This window comes from Molossus molossus, unplaced genomic scaffold, assembly GCF_014108415.1.
Source record: "Molossus molossus isolate mMolMol1 unplaced genomic scaffold, mMolMol1.p scaffold_m16_p_23, whole genome shotgun sequence".
NCBI classification, from domain to species: domain Eukaryota; kingdom Metazoa; phylum Chordata; class Mammalia; order Chiroptera; family Molossidae; genus Molossus; species Molossus molossus.
In genome coordinates this window covers 15,215,110-15,231,339 of record NW_023425359.1, presented here as the reverse complement: position 1 = coordinate 15,231,339, position 16,230 = coordinate 15,215,110, and the positions used below count along the sequence as shown (strand labels likewise).

Sequence of the window (16,230 nt, the reverse complement as noted above, 5' to 3'; positions counted from 1 at the left end):
AATATTACACCTTAAGGTTTCAAATGTTGATGGGAAGTCATGTGGTGTAACTGAAAACACTGGGCTGGGCTCTGATGCCAATTCCACATCTTATCATCTCTGGGCCATTTCCTTATGTGAAATACTCAAGGGATAAAGTAGATGAAGCTCATTTCAGAATAAGAACTGTATGATTAAACTGTATGCACTATTGGTGAAGGCCTGGTGGGGGCAGGAGTGGGGTAGAAAGGGTTGAGGGGGTCAATGGGGGAAAAAATGGAGGACATCTGTAATACTTTCAACAATAAAGATACATTCTGAAAAACTTGTATGCACTATTGCCAGAGCAGAAAAAAATAAAAATCTACCATGTGAATGGCATTTAGGTGCACAGAAATCAGACACCTTATGACAGAGGCAATCAGAATAAAGTAATTTGTTAGCTACAATATTAAAACATCCAGCAGAACTTACTATTTCAAGATGTACTAGCAGTGGGTAAAGACTGATGGTTTTGGAATCAGTCAAACCAGGCTTTGAATCTTGGATTTATTAGCTATATTTTGGGCTGGTTACTTCACCTCTCTGAGGCTCAGTTTCCTTATCTGCAAAAATCCTAAAATGAACCCTCTATCCATCTTTGGGCCTATCCTTTTGTATTTGAAAACTCATTATATCAGATATTGTTCTAGATGCCTGGGCCATATCATATAGTGAAAAAATGCTATAAAGAAAAAAAAATTAGCCCTGGCTTGTTTGGCTCAGCAGTCAAAACCATCAGCCCACAGACCAAAGAATCGAGGGTATGATTCTAGTCAAGGACCTGTTGTACCTTGGCTGCGGTTTGGTCCCGGTCCTGGTCAGGGTCGTGAGGGAGGCAACCAATTGATATCTCTCTCTCACATTGATGTTTCTCTCTCTCTCTCCCTCTCCCACTCTGTCTGAAAATAAATGGAAAAATAACCTCGGGCGAGGATTAAAAAAAAAGAAATAAAAACCGAGTGATATGACAGAGAATGCCTGGTGGGTGGTCTCAGGAGAGGACATTTGGGCTGGGACCTGAGTCAGCTATCCAGAGATTAGGGGAAGAGAATTTAGGATAAAGGGAACAGGCAGTATAAATGTGTTGCCATTAGTGTTACTATAGTAATGAATAAGGAGAAGATGGCAGGAAAGGATCAGGGACCTTGAGGGTTTGAGATTTTGTATTTTAAATGTATTGGAAAGTCAGTGGTAAGTTAAGAAAAGGAGAGAAATGAGTTAATACATGTTTTGCTTATGTATTTCAGTGGCCTTTGTGTGAAAGACACATTGTTAAGGGAGGGAGAGGCATGTATGGTTTAACTAGGGTAGAAATTGTGGGGATAGAGAAATGGACAAATCTGGGATGTTTTTGGAGTTAGGCCCTTTCCACTCTTCTTCCCCCCAGGTGCCTTGCCTTTGCCTTGCTCTCTCCTAAGCTCCAATGGCCCTTCTTCTGACTCTATAACTTGTTTGCTGAGTCTACACAGCCAGTATGTAACTACCTTTGCAACTTTCTAAACAAAGTTTCTCTTATAACTTGGGGGGAAAAAGCAACAATGAGGCTTATGGTTTTTGTCTGAACAAGTGGGTAAAAGGTCTTACCATTTACTGAGATAAGGAACAGGTCAGTAAGGGTGAAGTGGGTGGATGGACAACTGGAAACAAGAATTTTGTTTTGAACGTGCAACTGTGAGGCACCTATTAGCCAAATGGAGACTATCAAGTAGGCTATTAGATATGTACACTGGGAGTTCAGATGAGTGGGTGAACTTAAGAGCCACTGGCATAGAGATGGTATGTGAAGTGATGATATGTACAGAATGAAGTTACCTTGGAAGAATGTTTAGATAGAATAGAAAGGAGGTCCAGAACCAAGCCTTTGGGTACTCTAACTTTTAAAGGACTGACATGAAAATAAAATGAGACTGTGCATATGAAGTGCTTAGCAAGGACCATGTGCATTAGATAAGTGTGCATTAAAAGAATATATGCATCAAAACTGTAAATGTCATTGCTTATTAGTTTTATAGAAGATTCCGCCATAGGGTTTTTATAAAAGATTCTGAAGTGGCCTTTCACGGGCAATATATATTTCTTCTTCCTTTTACCACTTCAATAGCTCTCTATTCTAATATGGAAAGCTTCCTAGGAAGACAAAAAAAATCAGTACACGTATAAGTGAATCTATCCAGATCAATATTACCTAAGAATGTATATTCAGATCTTGGAAAAATGTTACAGAGATGTAACTGAATGGTGACCCTGATAAAAGTCAACAGCCCCTCCATCGACCTGGAGTCTGAGAACTGAGCTTCCTTACCCACTAAGAACATGAATGCGCTCTGTATTGTATTTCAGTGGCGTCAATTCACAGCGTAGAACTTGAAGTGCCTCCAGGACCTTGCCATCCTCCAGGTATTCCAGGTACTTCTGCTGCAGCAGCAAAAACTTCATCCTCTGACATGACAGAAAGCAGCAGTCAGGGGAAAAAAGTTGATGGAAGGTTCAGAAAATGTTTGTGCCTAAACAGAACAGTAGAAACCATTCTACTATGCCCTTTGACAATAACTTTTTATAAAGTTTTAATATGACTCAAAATATTTTGGTTTAATACAGTCACAGTATATTAAATGTGACTTTGCTCAATTCCATGTCTTAATAAAAAAGGCTTTGAACGAATAAGGTCAAGTTAGATACGATCATTAATGACATCAAAACAGGAAAAAATGATTCTGCCCTCAAAACATTCACTTAGAATTTTATTTCTTCTATAAAAATTTGGAACTATTCAAAGTATTCTAAATTTGCTTTTTAAAGAAAGTCTGACTTTTATAATAGGGCAATGGGAACATTTTATGGAACAGGTTTTGAAAAAATGGCAGGAAATTCAGTTAATGGAGGGATTATTTAAAATCCACAATGTGAAAAAAGTCTAAGTAGACCAGAAAGCAGAATTAGAGCCATGGGGTAGAAGTTGCAAAGTGTCAGATTTTGGCTTATCAAAAGTAAGAAAAGCTGCCAGCAAAAGGACTAAAAGTTGGTGTGCAAAGTACTGAGTTTCCTATGACTAAAGTGGACAATCATAAGCCTGATGGGACTCGCTCTTTCTGGAAGGCAATAAAGGTTCAACTCAAAGGTCTTTAAGAAGATTCAATATTTGTATATATGGATTGGTAACAATCTGATCACTGATGTCTTTAACCATGAAGCATAGACAATTACCGGCTCTTTCCCCCCAAAGGATAAACCATTTCCAACTTATGAAATACTTTCACATTTAGTTTTTTTCTGAAATGTGTTTGGCTTTAATACTTTCTAATGTTCCTTTACTATATTATTTTACTTTTAACTTGAAAGTGATTTAATAACTTGAAAATCTTAGCAGCTTTTTGCTAGAGAAAAAGAGATATTTATGAATAGCAAGTTTGGAATTTCTTGTAAACCTTAAACCTAATTAAGGACACTGCTTATAGGGACTTGTCATTATATCTGCTACTTGTGGTGCTTGCAAGCCAACTGATGTTGGTAGAAAACTTCGTTAGTAGATAGGAAATGTCAGTTATATTTAGAGACTCCAAGAAATATAGTGGTAAAAATCTCAAATCCACTTACATTAAAAAGCATTTAATGCATACTTTAAACACATTAAAATATACTGCTCTCATAAAAAATGGTTAGAAGAAATTATCTTTTATTTACAGAATTAAGAATATCAGGTAACTGCTCTACAAGATTTTTTACTAGGGATTATTTAGAAGAAAGGCATAACCTACAAGCTTATAAAATCGTTTCTAGAGAAAATAAATAAAAACAAACCCTCTAATATAAATTAGGAATACGTTTAAATACATCTTTTATAAGACACATTGCTTAAGCTTGGTAATCACCTAATCTTAAATCTATAGCGGAAGACAATAGAAAAAAATTCATACCATGAGATAAGCTCCTATAACTCTAGAAAAATTACACTTACCAAATTTTACACAAAGTTAGACTAAGTGAGTGTTTCAGAAATAGGCTAGTTTCCAAGATGCCCTAAAAAGTGTTGCTGTACATGTAACCTTCAGTTTACGTTTATATATCAAATTAAAAAATACTTTGAAGTCCATCAGGTGACAAAAAATAAAAACATAAGACTAAATAAAACAAAACAATCTAAAAGTCAGAGGATTTATATTTGAAATGAATTCTGGATATTCTCACCATTTTATCCTTTTAAAAAAACTTCAACTCTTTATGAAATGAAGTGTTCATATATTTCCATTTATCAACATACTGTTAAAAGTTTCATATCACATAGTGTTTTTAATTCAAACTTGAGAATCTTATTTAGTTGCAGAATTTCTTCATTTAAATGCCACATCCAGCTTGCCAGCATGTCTATTTCATTTCTTCACTAAATTTTCTTAGCAATTAGGAATTTGGGGAACATTTTTTAAAATTCAGGGCAAATTATTTATTTATCATCTATTTATTGGGTATCAATCATTAGGTCCTATGCACATCCCCTCCCTCATTCCAATGTGTGTAGGGACAGTGTCCCAAGTGCTATTTCCCCCTTATTTTCCCACCAAGATCCTGCTAGAACATGTTATTCTCTTTCTATGGGACAGAGGCAGGGGAGGAGAGAAGAGGAAGGCAGGGTAAAACTTTGAGAGAAGCCAATATAAACACGTTTTTCTGTATACAGGGAATGCTATAAAAGCAGTGCAAGAACATTTCTCTATGAGTCATTTTATCCAGATTAAGACAAAGAATATCCTGAAACAGATATCAAATCTTGGTGGTGCACAGAGCAACGAACATGCTGCTGGCTAAGCACAGAGACTTGGTTGAGAGAGAAAATGTTTATTCTCTTTTAAATCTGTTCAAGTATTTGATACATACAATGGAAATATATTTTACTTCCCAAAATTTAAGGCAAAAAAATGCAAATACAGTTTCAAGAAAATAAACATCTTTCAAAAATGATGTTAATTATTTACTAAAAGTTTTAAAAATAAGGCAACATTGAAGTTTGCTGAGATGGGGTTAGGGCTTTACTTATGGTATTTTAAAAGACCACAAACTTCATAAATGAAGAAGAAAGAATAAAAGAGAAAATAAACTCTTCTTTCTACTTTCCCTAAATCCTAATTTTTTAGATTATTTTTGGCCTCTGGTTATTTTGCAGCGTCTTTGGGTCCCACAGTGTTTCTTTCTTTTACTATCTAATAGAAACTTGAAGTTGGTAAGTGACTAGCATAGTTTGAAAGATAGTTTCACATGGTAAATCTGGCTATTGTCTACACAATTATTTGCATTGGTTTATCCTTTCTTCTCATATAATTGCATTGGAAAAAAAGAACCCTCAGAAGTTACGATCCACAGGAAGTCTGTTTATCAAGAACAGCCTCTTAGCCAACTTAGTATAGTGGTTCTGACTAACTCTGGGATAAGGTTATAACCAAGTTATATCAATTAAATGACTCAGAGGAAAGGGGAAATGAATTATATTTAAACCATGGTTCTCAAAACTCTTCCCTATTTGACTTTAAAATATACTATTCTTTTTTTGGTACATTAATATGTGAACACTTTTGTTAAGCACATTTCTATTATATTGAAAAGTAAAGAATCAAACATTCTTAGACATACAAGTTTTCTGTTATTGACCTCAAATACCCACCCCAATTCCTCAGACATGGCTAAGAATATCTGAACCCAAACTGAGCTCGGCTTCCAGAAAATCCAGAGCAATTCTGCTATTTCTAATATCATTTGACTGGAAACCACTTAAAAACAGGGGGTAGGGTGGGGAGGGGGAGGTGCACAGGGAAGTGTGAAGAGTGGATTGGGTCAATAAAAACATTCAAGTTTAAAAACTAAAATACAATTTTAGTCTAGACTAAGTCATCAAGTGTGTCTGGGTATAGTTTAAATAATTATGTTAAAAAAAAAAACAAATAGTAGTCTTCTAAGGTATTATTACAAATTTATGCTTACATTAGATTATCTTCTGGAAATGGAGGGGGGAGAGAAGTAAATCTAAACATCATTAGAAAGGTGAAAAAAATGCTGAACTGCATTTTTAAAAGCAATTGATTCATCAATGCTTAAAGTAAGATAAAAACTGGAACCCCTTTCTTCGTATAAATACCTAAACAGTTTGATGGCGTGAGGCTCAGCCAGAGATTTAATCTTCATCTTTTATTAGATCCTAGAATGTTCTACAGACTGAACAGGCTGTAAAAAGAAAGGATTCCTCCTTATTATCTACAACTACCTTTATTCAGTTTACATGTTGCTTCTAATGAAGATTTCTAATGAGATACAGTCATAATCTAAATCCAATACAAAAGTCTCAAATTACTATAAAAACATAAGAAAAAAAATAGGAAGTGAGCCTATTCAAATTTTCACTACTAAATTACAGATATAATTTGGGTGAAGTTTAAAAAAGGAAAACTGTCCTTCAAGAAATCACACCCTTATTTTAAAATAGTCCATGGGCAAGTTCTTCTTTTTTTTTTTTTATCCTCACCCGAGGACATTTTTCCATTTTTTGTTCAGACAGAGTGGGGAGGGACAGGGAGAGAGAGAGAGAAACATCGATGTGAAAGGGACACAATGAGTGGTTGCCATCTGCATGACCCAACCAGGGCAGGGGACAAACTGCAACCGAGGTACATGCCCTTAGTGGGAACTGAACCCAGGTCTCTCTGGACCACAGGCTGATGCTCTACCGCTGAGCCAAACTGGCCAGGGCCACGGGCAAGTTCTTTACTGTCACAATATAAGTAGTGCTAACTTGTCCAATGAGAAAAGAACCCCGATTTTTATTTTGGCCATTTAATCGCCTTTATTTTATTTTAGGGTCACCTTCCATTCTGTCAGAGCTAACAATTTATGAAAAGGTGGCCAGTTAAAATATACTTAGGTGTTTTTCTTTTTAAAACTCCAAACACACTAATTGGGGAAAATTTAGTCACTGGAAAATTTGTAATCGTTCTGAATACAGATGTTTATTTATTTTAACTTCTGTGTTTTCATTTTTTAAATTTATCATGGAATTAATTATTCCATGAGTTAATTATCAGTCATCTGATTCAATAATAGTAAAATTTTTAGTGTTTTAAGTATTTACTAAAAGAAAAAAGATAACACAAAGATCATCAATTTAAATGAACCCGTATTTGTTCATAGTTGTTTGCACCTTTAATTCACCTGAAGGCTATTCTCTAGGATTATACTATTGTATAAAATTACATTAAGAATTTGAAAACTGAACTCTTTAGTAATGAAGATCTTTTTTTTTTTAACTCCCCACCAAAAAACCCCAGGAGACTGATTTATAGACAAAGGCAGAAAGATTGTTTGACCCAATTAAAAAAAAAAATCAAAAGTAACTCTCATTTACTAATATTTAACAAACAGCTGGTTTCCCTACTTCACTTCCTATTCACCCTTTTCCCTCCCCCACCAGACAGGAAACTGCTTCTGACAACAAATCAATCAGCTAGAAGTTAAAAAGCCAGGAGGAAGAGGCCAGCAGCTGATTCTTCATAGTTTCCAATTCCAAGCACTTAGAAAAAAACTGATCCCCTCCTGTCTCTCACTAATATCTACTTAAGAATTAAAGCCTATCAGTATAAAAGATTCATTAAGATTTATGAAAGAGGCTAACAGGTAAACTACTAAATTGATCTTGTTGGGGAAATAAGGCCAGTAAGCACAGTCCAATGGTCAATTTACATACAAACCCTCCACCAGAGTCATACATATTATACAAACTTTGACACTGTCAATTCACACAACTGGAATGCAAGAATGGAAAATGGTGAGCACACCAATGGAGCTGGTCTGAATTAACTATAATTATAATTGCCAAAGATTAAAAAAATTCAAGTATCAGCTATTTAAAGCTATATAGGTATCCACACACCCAAACACGTTCTTTACCAGCACATTCAATATTTTAAATATAAAGTATGATTTATCCGTAATTCTAGAAGTATAAAACTCCTATGCAATAGCACTAAAAACATGATCTTTCAATATAATTTTGTAGAAGCTTAATTTATAAACTAGGTTCAAATGACACTTACTAAACAAACTTTATAACATCATAAACACTCATCCTAATTTACAAATTTAACTATATAAAATTTAGTTCTTTTTAGGCCTTATCTTTTATAAGAGGCAGAAGCCTCGAGTTATCAATAACCTACTAAAATAAGCATAAATGTGAAACTAAGAACAAAAGTGTATTTACCACAATTATTCCCAACAACGTTTGAGAGATTTCAAGTGCGCCTCTTACCACAATAGCATGAGGAGAATGCACTAAAGGCTTTAGTTCATTCAGGTCATTTTCTGCCTGCAAAAATTGGTATAAGAGAAAAAGAGAAATGTCACAACATGCACGTCAAATATATAATTTTAGCAGCAGTCACACAGCTCTATAGGCCCTACTTTACCTTATCCCAGTCTCCTTCCATGACATGATTTCGGAATTTGGTAGCAGAAGGATGTTCTAAACGACATCCTGACTCTTGCATGAGGAGATCAACAGTCTGGCTGCAGGAGAGATACAGTGTAAAAAAGACCTGACCAACTTCAGGGTTTACTCTTCCAAATAAACTAATGTCTATGAAAACAGTTGCAAAAGTTTTTAAACTAATCTCATGAAGAAAAAAGAAATAAATAGCTTTAATGTGCTTGGCTAACCCAACTTGATTTTTAAACTGCACCTTCATTTATATCCAGTTAAGTTAAAAACCTTCCTGAAACTAGAATTGAAGTTCTTCCTACTACTTTTGCCATTCAGTGCCTCAGAAGTTTAAACGAAGTATAAAATTTCTAAAAACATATCGCAACCAAATGGTTAAATAAATGAAAAAAATCAGGTTCTACATACTAACCCTGTTACATTTCGAAAGATTTAAAAAAAAAAAAAAGTTAACTCCATACAAGATAATAGGGATGACCTGTATTTGGGAAGAGCCTACATCCAGATATTATGTTTGCATAGAAATTCTAGTAGGTCAGTCTTTAAAATTAAAATAAATCCAGCATCAAAAATCATCCCCTTTCTCTCTCTACTAAAAATAGCAAATTTACTATGGTGTAGGTTCCAGTCACGAGTTTTTCCTCCTGCTGCTGTCGGCTTGCTTCTTGTCTCGGTAATGCGTTAGCATTTACAAAACCTCTTTTCATACTAATTCCTTTTCTTTCGGGCAAAAAAGTGAAATCTTCCTATATTTCTCTTTGAGAGTGTAAAAGACTCATCAAATGTGGTTTAGATATTTTGATACCTAAGATTCTTTTATCAGTCGTACATGTTTATGTTTCAATGCTTTCTTATTCAGTCCATTTATTTTCCAGCTAAACAGTGCAATCAACCATCTGTCTGCGAATCAAAATACTTTGTCACTTTAAAAAAGTGCCCCCCACCCCCAAACAAGTCTGTAACTACAAAATGACAACACTGGCTAGAAGACGAGCTTATTTTAATCTACGCTGTGAAGCTGGGAAACTGGCTGTTGCATGTTTTTCCCCTTAGTCTGATTCTGGTTCTGCTTCTCCATAGGACTCCACCGCACCCCCACCAATTCTACCTTCCACCCCTTAGTTTTTCTTTGTGTGTACACAAAACGGTGGTTTGGGGCCAAGGTCGTTGTCTACCTTCACCCTATTTTAGGTACATAAGGCAACCTAAATGGTACTGGAAAAGAAATGATTCACCAGATCAGATGTCCCTTTTTCAGAGGCAATCATGTCTTGGTATTAGATTGGGATTTAAGTCGAGTTAGTGGTAGGCCTCTTGTACACACATAAGGGCCTTTAAATGGCATCAACATGGTTAGCTTTGCTATTCCCATCAGATTTATTCAACAGCCTCCTTCCAAATGATCCCACCCCTCAGTTCCCACAAACACTTGTAGGTGATTGTCCTTCCTGATTGGTAGTCTGCCTGGGTTGTCTGTCATAGCTGGGGGTGGGGAGGTGTCCCACAAAGATGCCTCTGAGCTATACTTGAAAAACAAATCCTCCAAGGTTCATTATTTTCACCAGCTCTAATCCACCCCTCCCCCAACACATACAGAGACACACTCCGCATGTCTTTATTGACAGACAATTAGGATCTGAAGGTGTGTGGGGAGGGGGAGATATTTTGGTTTCTACGACCCGTTCCCCAAACCCCCACCAGCCCGTCCCGTCTCACAATTTGTCAGACTAATTGATTTTCCCTCATTTCCCTTTAGGTCAGCTCCTCCTCTCGGGTCGGCCGGCCTGAGCTGCGTCCTCCAGTGTCCTGGGCCCTGCGTGCCCAGCAGCAGTCATTCTCTTTGAGCTCTTTGCAGCCCCCTCCCCCCTGCAGCCTCTGTCCCTCTGTCTGTCCACGCCAGCTGCCTGTACAGGATACTTACTTGAGCCCTAAGCCATTCAAGTGCTGTCCTATTAGCCTAATGACGTCCTCATCCGACTGGGAGAGCCGTTTCTTCTTCTTGAGGCTGCTGCCCAGTTCTGGGGTGGCCAAAGAAGAGGAGGCGGCGGTGGTGGCGGAGGCAGCTGCGACGGTAGCAGAGGCGGCGGCGGCCCCGCCGGGGACCCCGTTATTGACATTCAGGCTGTTGCTATTGTTGCTGGCGGCGGAGGGAGCGGAAGGCAGGAGCCCATTGGCGTGGGCTAGGTCCCCCGCGGACGTCGACGACGAGGGGGACGACTCCCCGTTCTGGGCCGACAGGCAGGCGAGTTCCTGGGTCTGTCCCTGGCCCCCGCCGCCCCCTCCTCCTCCGCCGCCGCCGCCGCCACCTCCTCCTCCTCCTCCTGCCCCGTTGGCCTGCATGATGCTGCCGCTGACCAGGCTGTGGCCGCTACTTCGGTGGGGGACGGCAGCGGCGGCGGAAGGGGCAGCAGCCGGGGGGAGTCCCACCACTACCACCACGGAGGAGGAGGAGGAGGAGGACGACGACGACGAGGACGAGGACGACGAGGACGGAGGGGAGAGGCCTGCTCTGCCTGCCGAAGCCCCGGGCTCTCCTGCTCCCTCCGCCGCCGAGGCTCGGGGTTTCTTCCGCGGGGGCGGGGAGGCTCCGCCGTTGTCCGAGTCGGAGGAGGAGGAAGCGGAGGCCAGAGTTTCCTCGCCGAGAGAGGCCGTGGTGGGAAGCCGGGGGGGCGAGGCGGGGGAGGGGAGGTGGGGGCCGGGGCGGGGGTCGGGGTGAGGGGGGCCGGGGCGGGGGTCAGGGTAGGGGAGAGAGGAGGGGGCGGAGGGGAGAGGAGGAGGGGGAGAAGGAGGATCCGGGCCCTTTCCCCCCCCCCTCCCGGAGGCAGCTCGGGGTGCGCGGCCCGGGGGTCGCGGCGGGGCGGCTGCGGGGGCGCGGGGCCCGCCGCTAGGCTGAGCCCCGGCGGTGGCGGCGCGGCGGCGGCGGGCGGCAGCGGAGGCAGCTGCCGCCTCTGTCCTCGGGTCCGCTCCGCTCCCTGGTGTGTTGATTCTTCCCCCAGCTGCTGCCTAATGGAGTCCAGGCGCTGGCGTCACAGGAAATGCCTATACTGCCCTCCTCACTCACTTCCGGTGGCAGGTATGGAACCTATAGGGGGCCTGTCACCCGGCACGTGCGCCCGGGGCCGCCGGGCCGAGAGGGCCGGGATGCCCGCGGGCCCGGGCGCGACCCCGACCCCGGCCCGCCCGCCCCGCCCGCCAGCGGGGCCCGGCGCCTGCGGGGGCCCGGGCCGGGGAGCTTGTCCCGCCCTCCGAGGCGGGCGGCGCGCGGGGCGCGTCGGGCGCGGTGTGAGCGTGTGGACCCCGAGGAGCCGCGGGTGTCAGCCGTGCGGAGGGCAGCGCGCTGCGCCCCGGGCGCGGAGGGGCGAGCAGGTGGCGCGCTTTGCAACAACTTCGAGGCGCCGGCGAGCGTAGGCCCTGTCCACGCACTTCACGGTGGCCGGGACCCACCCCGGGACTCCCCCGCCCCCCCGTTTAGTGCGGAAAAACTCGACTTTCCACGGCCAGGTGCCACACACGCCGTGGGGCCCGGGGCCACCCCGGGAGGCTTGCCTTGAGCAGTTGAGATCTGTGCTCTACCCCGGAAGCGGAAATAACCTGTAAGAGGAACACCTGGTGGGGACAAGAAGTCACAGACAGACTGTGGGTGTGTGCAGGAGGGAGGGGCCGCCGGGGGTGGGGTTCCACTCTTTCTCAGCCCTCGCCCAGAACCCCCTTGTCACTTCCAGCTGCCTCGTGAGTCACCGCCCAGTTTAGGCAACAGTCACACAGACCCAGCAGCTGCCTCCAAAACACGCTTCCTGCGTGGGGTGCAGAGCAGCCCGAGACCCAGGCCTGAGTGTTTAGGTGAAGTGTGAGGCTTCTGAGGCCCCGCGACTTGCCTGTTCATGTGGGTGTGAAACTGGGCTGAGTCTGGACCCTTGGTGAACGGTCTACATGACCCCAAGCAACTATTTACATGTGTGGTCGGTAGGACAAACACCTGAGTTGTACATTTTCCCGGAAACTGAAAAAAAAATCTTTCTGTGAAGTAACTTCCCTGTCGAGAAACTATAGACTCAATGGACACATCTTAAATCCCTGAATTTTATGATATTAGTAACTCAGAGTAACTTTGAGGCCCTGGAGACAGCCCTTTTTAAATAAAGGGGAAAAAAGTAAAAGCATGGTGCTTGTGAGAAATGAGTAAGGAGTCTGAGCTTTATGGATTCTCGTACTGGAAGGAGGGAGAGGAAGACCAGCACAGGATCTTACAGAGATTTAGCTTCGTAGTGCTCATCTCTCAAATATGCTACCAGGTGGCTGACTCACACTGGATGTTTTTACTCACCTGGGACAGACCTGAGTTCTAGCTAAGCTTTATAGCACTGTCAGTGTGTCCAGCAGAGCCTGAATTACTAGATGGTTAACACCTTCAAAGATCCCTGTTTGTATATTAACTTTAAACCTTATTAATTTTATTGTTATTATTTATACTAAAATTAATCTCGGCCCAAAAGTCATTTGTAACAATTTATTGGGCCTGTAACAGCATTGAGGACAAGCTTCAGAATAAAGTCTACAGCTTTGTTGTTGTTAATCCTCACCCAAGGATATTTTTTTCCATTGATTTTTTATTTTGTAGAGAGATTGGAAGGGAGGGATGGGGCAGAGAGAAATATTAATGTGAGACACATCAATTGGTTGCCTCTTGTACGTTTCCTGACTGAGACCAGGGATTGAACCTGCAACCCAGGTACATGCCCTTGACCAGAAATCAAACCTGACACCCTTCGGTGCTCTGACCGAGGCTCTAATCACTTAGCCACACTGGCCAGGGCTAAAGTCTACAGGTTTTATCAAGGAAACATTTAGTGGTAGCTCCAGATAAGGCTCACACTTCATTAAGCAAAGTGAAAGGATGAAAGGAAAAAGAAACGATGAAATTGCTGTCCAAACTCAGTGTAGATTGCCCAGCTTTTCTGTTTATGTGACCAAGACTGATCTAATTAGAATTCTGAATTTATGAAGTCCGTGTGCATTCTGATCACACCTCCCACTTTCTCCCTACCCTTCTGATTGCAGTCAGTCTTTCAAGACTCAGCTCACTTGGGACCTCCTCAGGGGAGCCTTCCCCGGCTTCAGCCTCCTAGCTCTCAGCGTGAGTATCATTTATGTAGGCCTCCAGTTTTGAAGGCAGCTTGTAACTTTTTTTTCTTTTAACTTGCTAAGTAATCAGAGAGGAGCCTTTCTAGACCTGTGCCCCTGATTTACCTTCCCCTTTTCACCCTCCTAGAAAAGACTGAGATGGATTTAGGGGAAAAAAAGGTTGAAGTTGTCTTTTGGGGGGGGGGAAAGTATATATTTAGGTATTTGATTCATTTAACTTCAGATCTATATTATTTTAATAGGTCTTTATATGACCAATCCTGTGCTAGGTTCCAAATAAGAGGTAAATTCTTGTCCTAGAGATGTTCAAGCACTTTCGGGTGTATCACCCTCCGTCAGGGATGTAAAATCAGTTACAGAATAGATGTCAGTTACAGAACTGATCTCTGGTGATTTTCCAACTATAATATGTTCGTGAAGGATACACACATCAGACTCCCACTAGTGTATAAATTCTTTGAAGCAGGATTTGTGTATTGTTCACCTAAACCAGTGTCATTCAGATTGTGGGTCATGACCCATTTGTGAGTCATACATCAATGTATTGGGTCCATGGTTACATTTTAAAAAATGAAATGGAAACGTATAGAAGCATAGACAATAACCAAGTATTATTAAAGCTGGGAAAAAAGAAAATCACCCATAGGAAGGGTAATTACTATCTTGTGAAAGTTTGGTTTCTATTACAGATAGATACCTATGCTTTACAAAGTTGAGTCTATTTCTTCTGTAGGCCATTCTACAAAAAGGTTTGAAGAAGCCCTGGCCAGTTTGGCTCAGCATTTAGAGCGTTGGTCTGCGGTCCAGAGGGACCCGGGTTCGGTTCCCGCTAGGGGCATGTACCTCGGTTGCGGTTTGTCCCCCACCCTGGTTGGGTCGTGCGGGTGGCAGCCACTCGATGTGTTCCTCTCATGTCGATGTCTCTCTCTCTCTCTCTCTCTCTCTCCCTCCCCCCCTCCCTCCCACTCTATCTGAACAAAAAGTGGGAAAATGTCCTCAGGTAAGGTTAAAAAACAAAAGGTTTGAAGAATGCTCATCTTGGACAGTTCTGACTGACAGACACTCAAGAAGTAGGTGTTAGGTATCTAAATGACAAATCACTAATACTGTCCAGGGCAGCATCTTAATTGTACAGATTAAGAGCTACTAGATTTATAAAGCTGAGGTAGTATGGGTGTTTATAATAAAACCAGATTTTCACAGATGTCTTTATAAAACTAGTGGAGATTCGTATTCTGTCAAGGTTTAGGTTTGGTATCTCAACCTGGTACTTAGCAACATTAATGCTCTTCAGTTTATTGAAGTTCTATTAGGAGAGGTAGTTTTCAGGATTTCAGGTATCCCTGGGGAGGGATATATTGGTAATTACTTCTCTAGCTTCACTCTTAGCTTTTCTTTGTTTAGGGTTATAAAATTGGTGTGGTAGACTTGTCGGATTTGAGTGGGCCTGGGAAGATTCAGGAAAGATATGGTTCTTGGAGTCAGAACACTTAGCTGACTGGCCTTGGGCCAAGTCATCTATTTTTTTATTTTTATTAAAAAAAATTTTTTTTTTAAATCCTCACCTGAGGAAATTTCTCCATTGATTTTTCAGATAGAGTGGGAGAGAGGGAGGGAGAGAGAGAGAAACATTGATGTGGGAGAGACACACCGATTGGTTGCCTCCTGCACAACCCCAACCAGGGCCGGGGATCGAACCACAACCGAGGTGCATGCCCTTGACTGGAGTTGAACCCATGACTCTTTGGTTCAAGGGACGATGCTCTAACTGCTGAGCCAAATCTGCCAGGGCCAAATATGTTTTTTTTTTATTGATTTTATTTAGAGAGAGAGAGAGGGAGAGAGAGACAGAAACATGGACGTGAGAGAAACATCGATTGGCCACCTCTTGCATGCCCCTACTGGGGATCAAGCCAGCAAGCAAGCTGGGCGTGTGCCCTGACGGGGACTCAAACCAGGACCTCTCTGTTCATGGGATGATGCTCAATCCATGAGCCACGTCGGTCGGGCATTGGGCAAGTCATTTAACTTGCTGCTTTACAGCCTTTTCATCTTTAAAGTGGGGACAGTGAGTGATGCTGGCCCTCTTGCCTCAAAGAATTGATGTGTGAATCAACTAAGATAACAAATATTTGGAAAAATACTATGTTAAAAGGTTTTGAAATATAATTGAAATCCTCTATCATTTTGAAAACAATTTGTGGCCACTAAGTAAAGACATAAGATTGTTTTATTATTATTAATGTTTCTGACCTTGACCTCTGTAGTCACTTTTGACCCCAACTCTGCTGCTCAACTGTGTTCCCGTGCACCTCCAGGCAGACATCCTGAATATTGGTCTTCCAGGAGTGGGGAGTTCCCCATAGCTGTGTAATAGAGTGAAGGGCACAGTCATCTGGCCATTTTACCTGCTGTCCCACGAATGGCCCTGCAGAGCTTGCTTACGTGTCCCTTGCTACAGCATTCTGTTCATGCCACGGGCATAAAGTACACTTCTGGAACAGGGTAGGGGCAGCTACCAGGTGGATCTAAGATCAAAGATAGGACTCCTGCATTGTCACATGAGCCTTTACCCTTAGACGTGAACAGGTAGA

General features: G+C 41.9%; 1 protein-coding gene across 2 annotated transcripts in view; it reads right to left on the bottom strand.

Moving 5' to 3' along the window:
* The window catches only part of WDR26 (WD repeat domain 26), a 43,262-nt gene extending 31,765 nt beyond the window's left edge, over positions 1-11,497 (bottom strand). The window contains exons 1-4 of one of the 2 annotated variants that reach the window (XM_036277655.1): positions 10,416-11,497; positions 8,463-8,562; positions 8,258-8,362; positions 2,324-2,460 (exon numbers count right to left, since the gene is read on the bottom strand). In XM_036277655.1, coding sequence (XP_036133548.1) covers positions 2,324-2,460; positions 8,258-8,362; positions 8,463-8,562; positions 10,416-10,834 — 761 coding nt within the window. In that variant the 5' untranslated portion in view covers positions 10,835-11,497. The remainder of the gene's footprint in view (positions 1-2,323; positions 2,461-8,257; positions 8,363-8,462; positions 8,563-10,415) is intronic. The other variant, XM_036277654.1, reaches the window with a different exon arrangement.
* Positions 11,498-16,230: the final 4,733 nt, after the last annotated feature.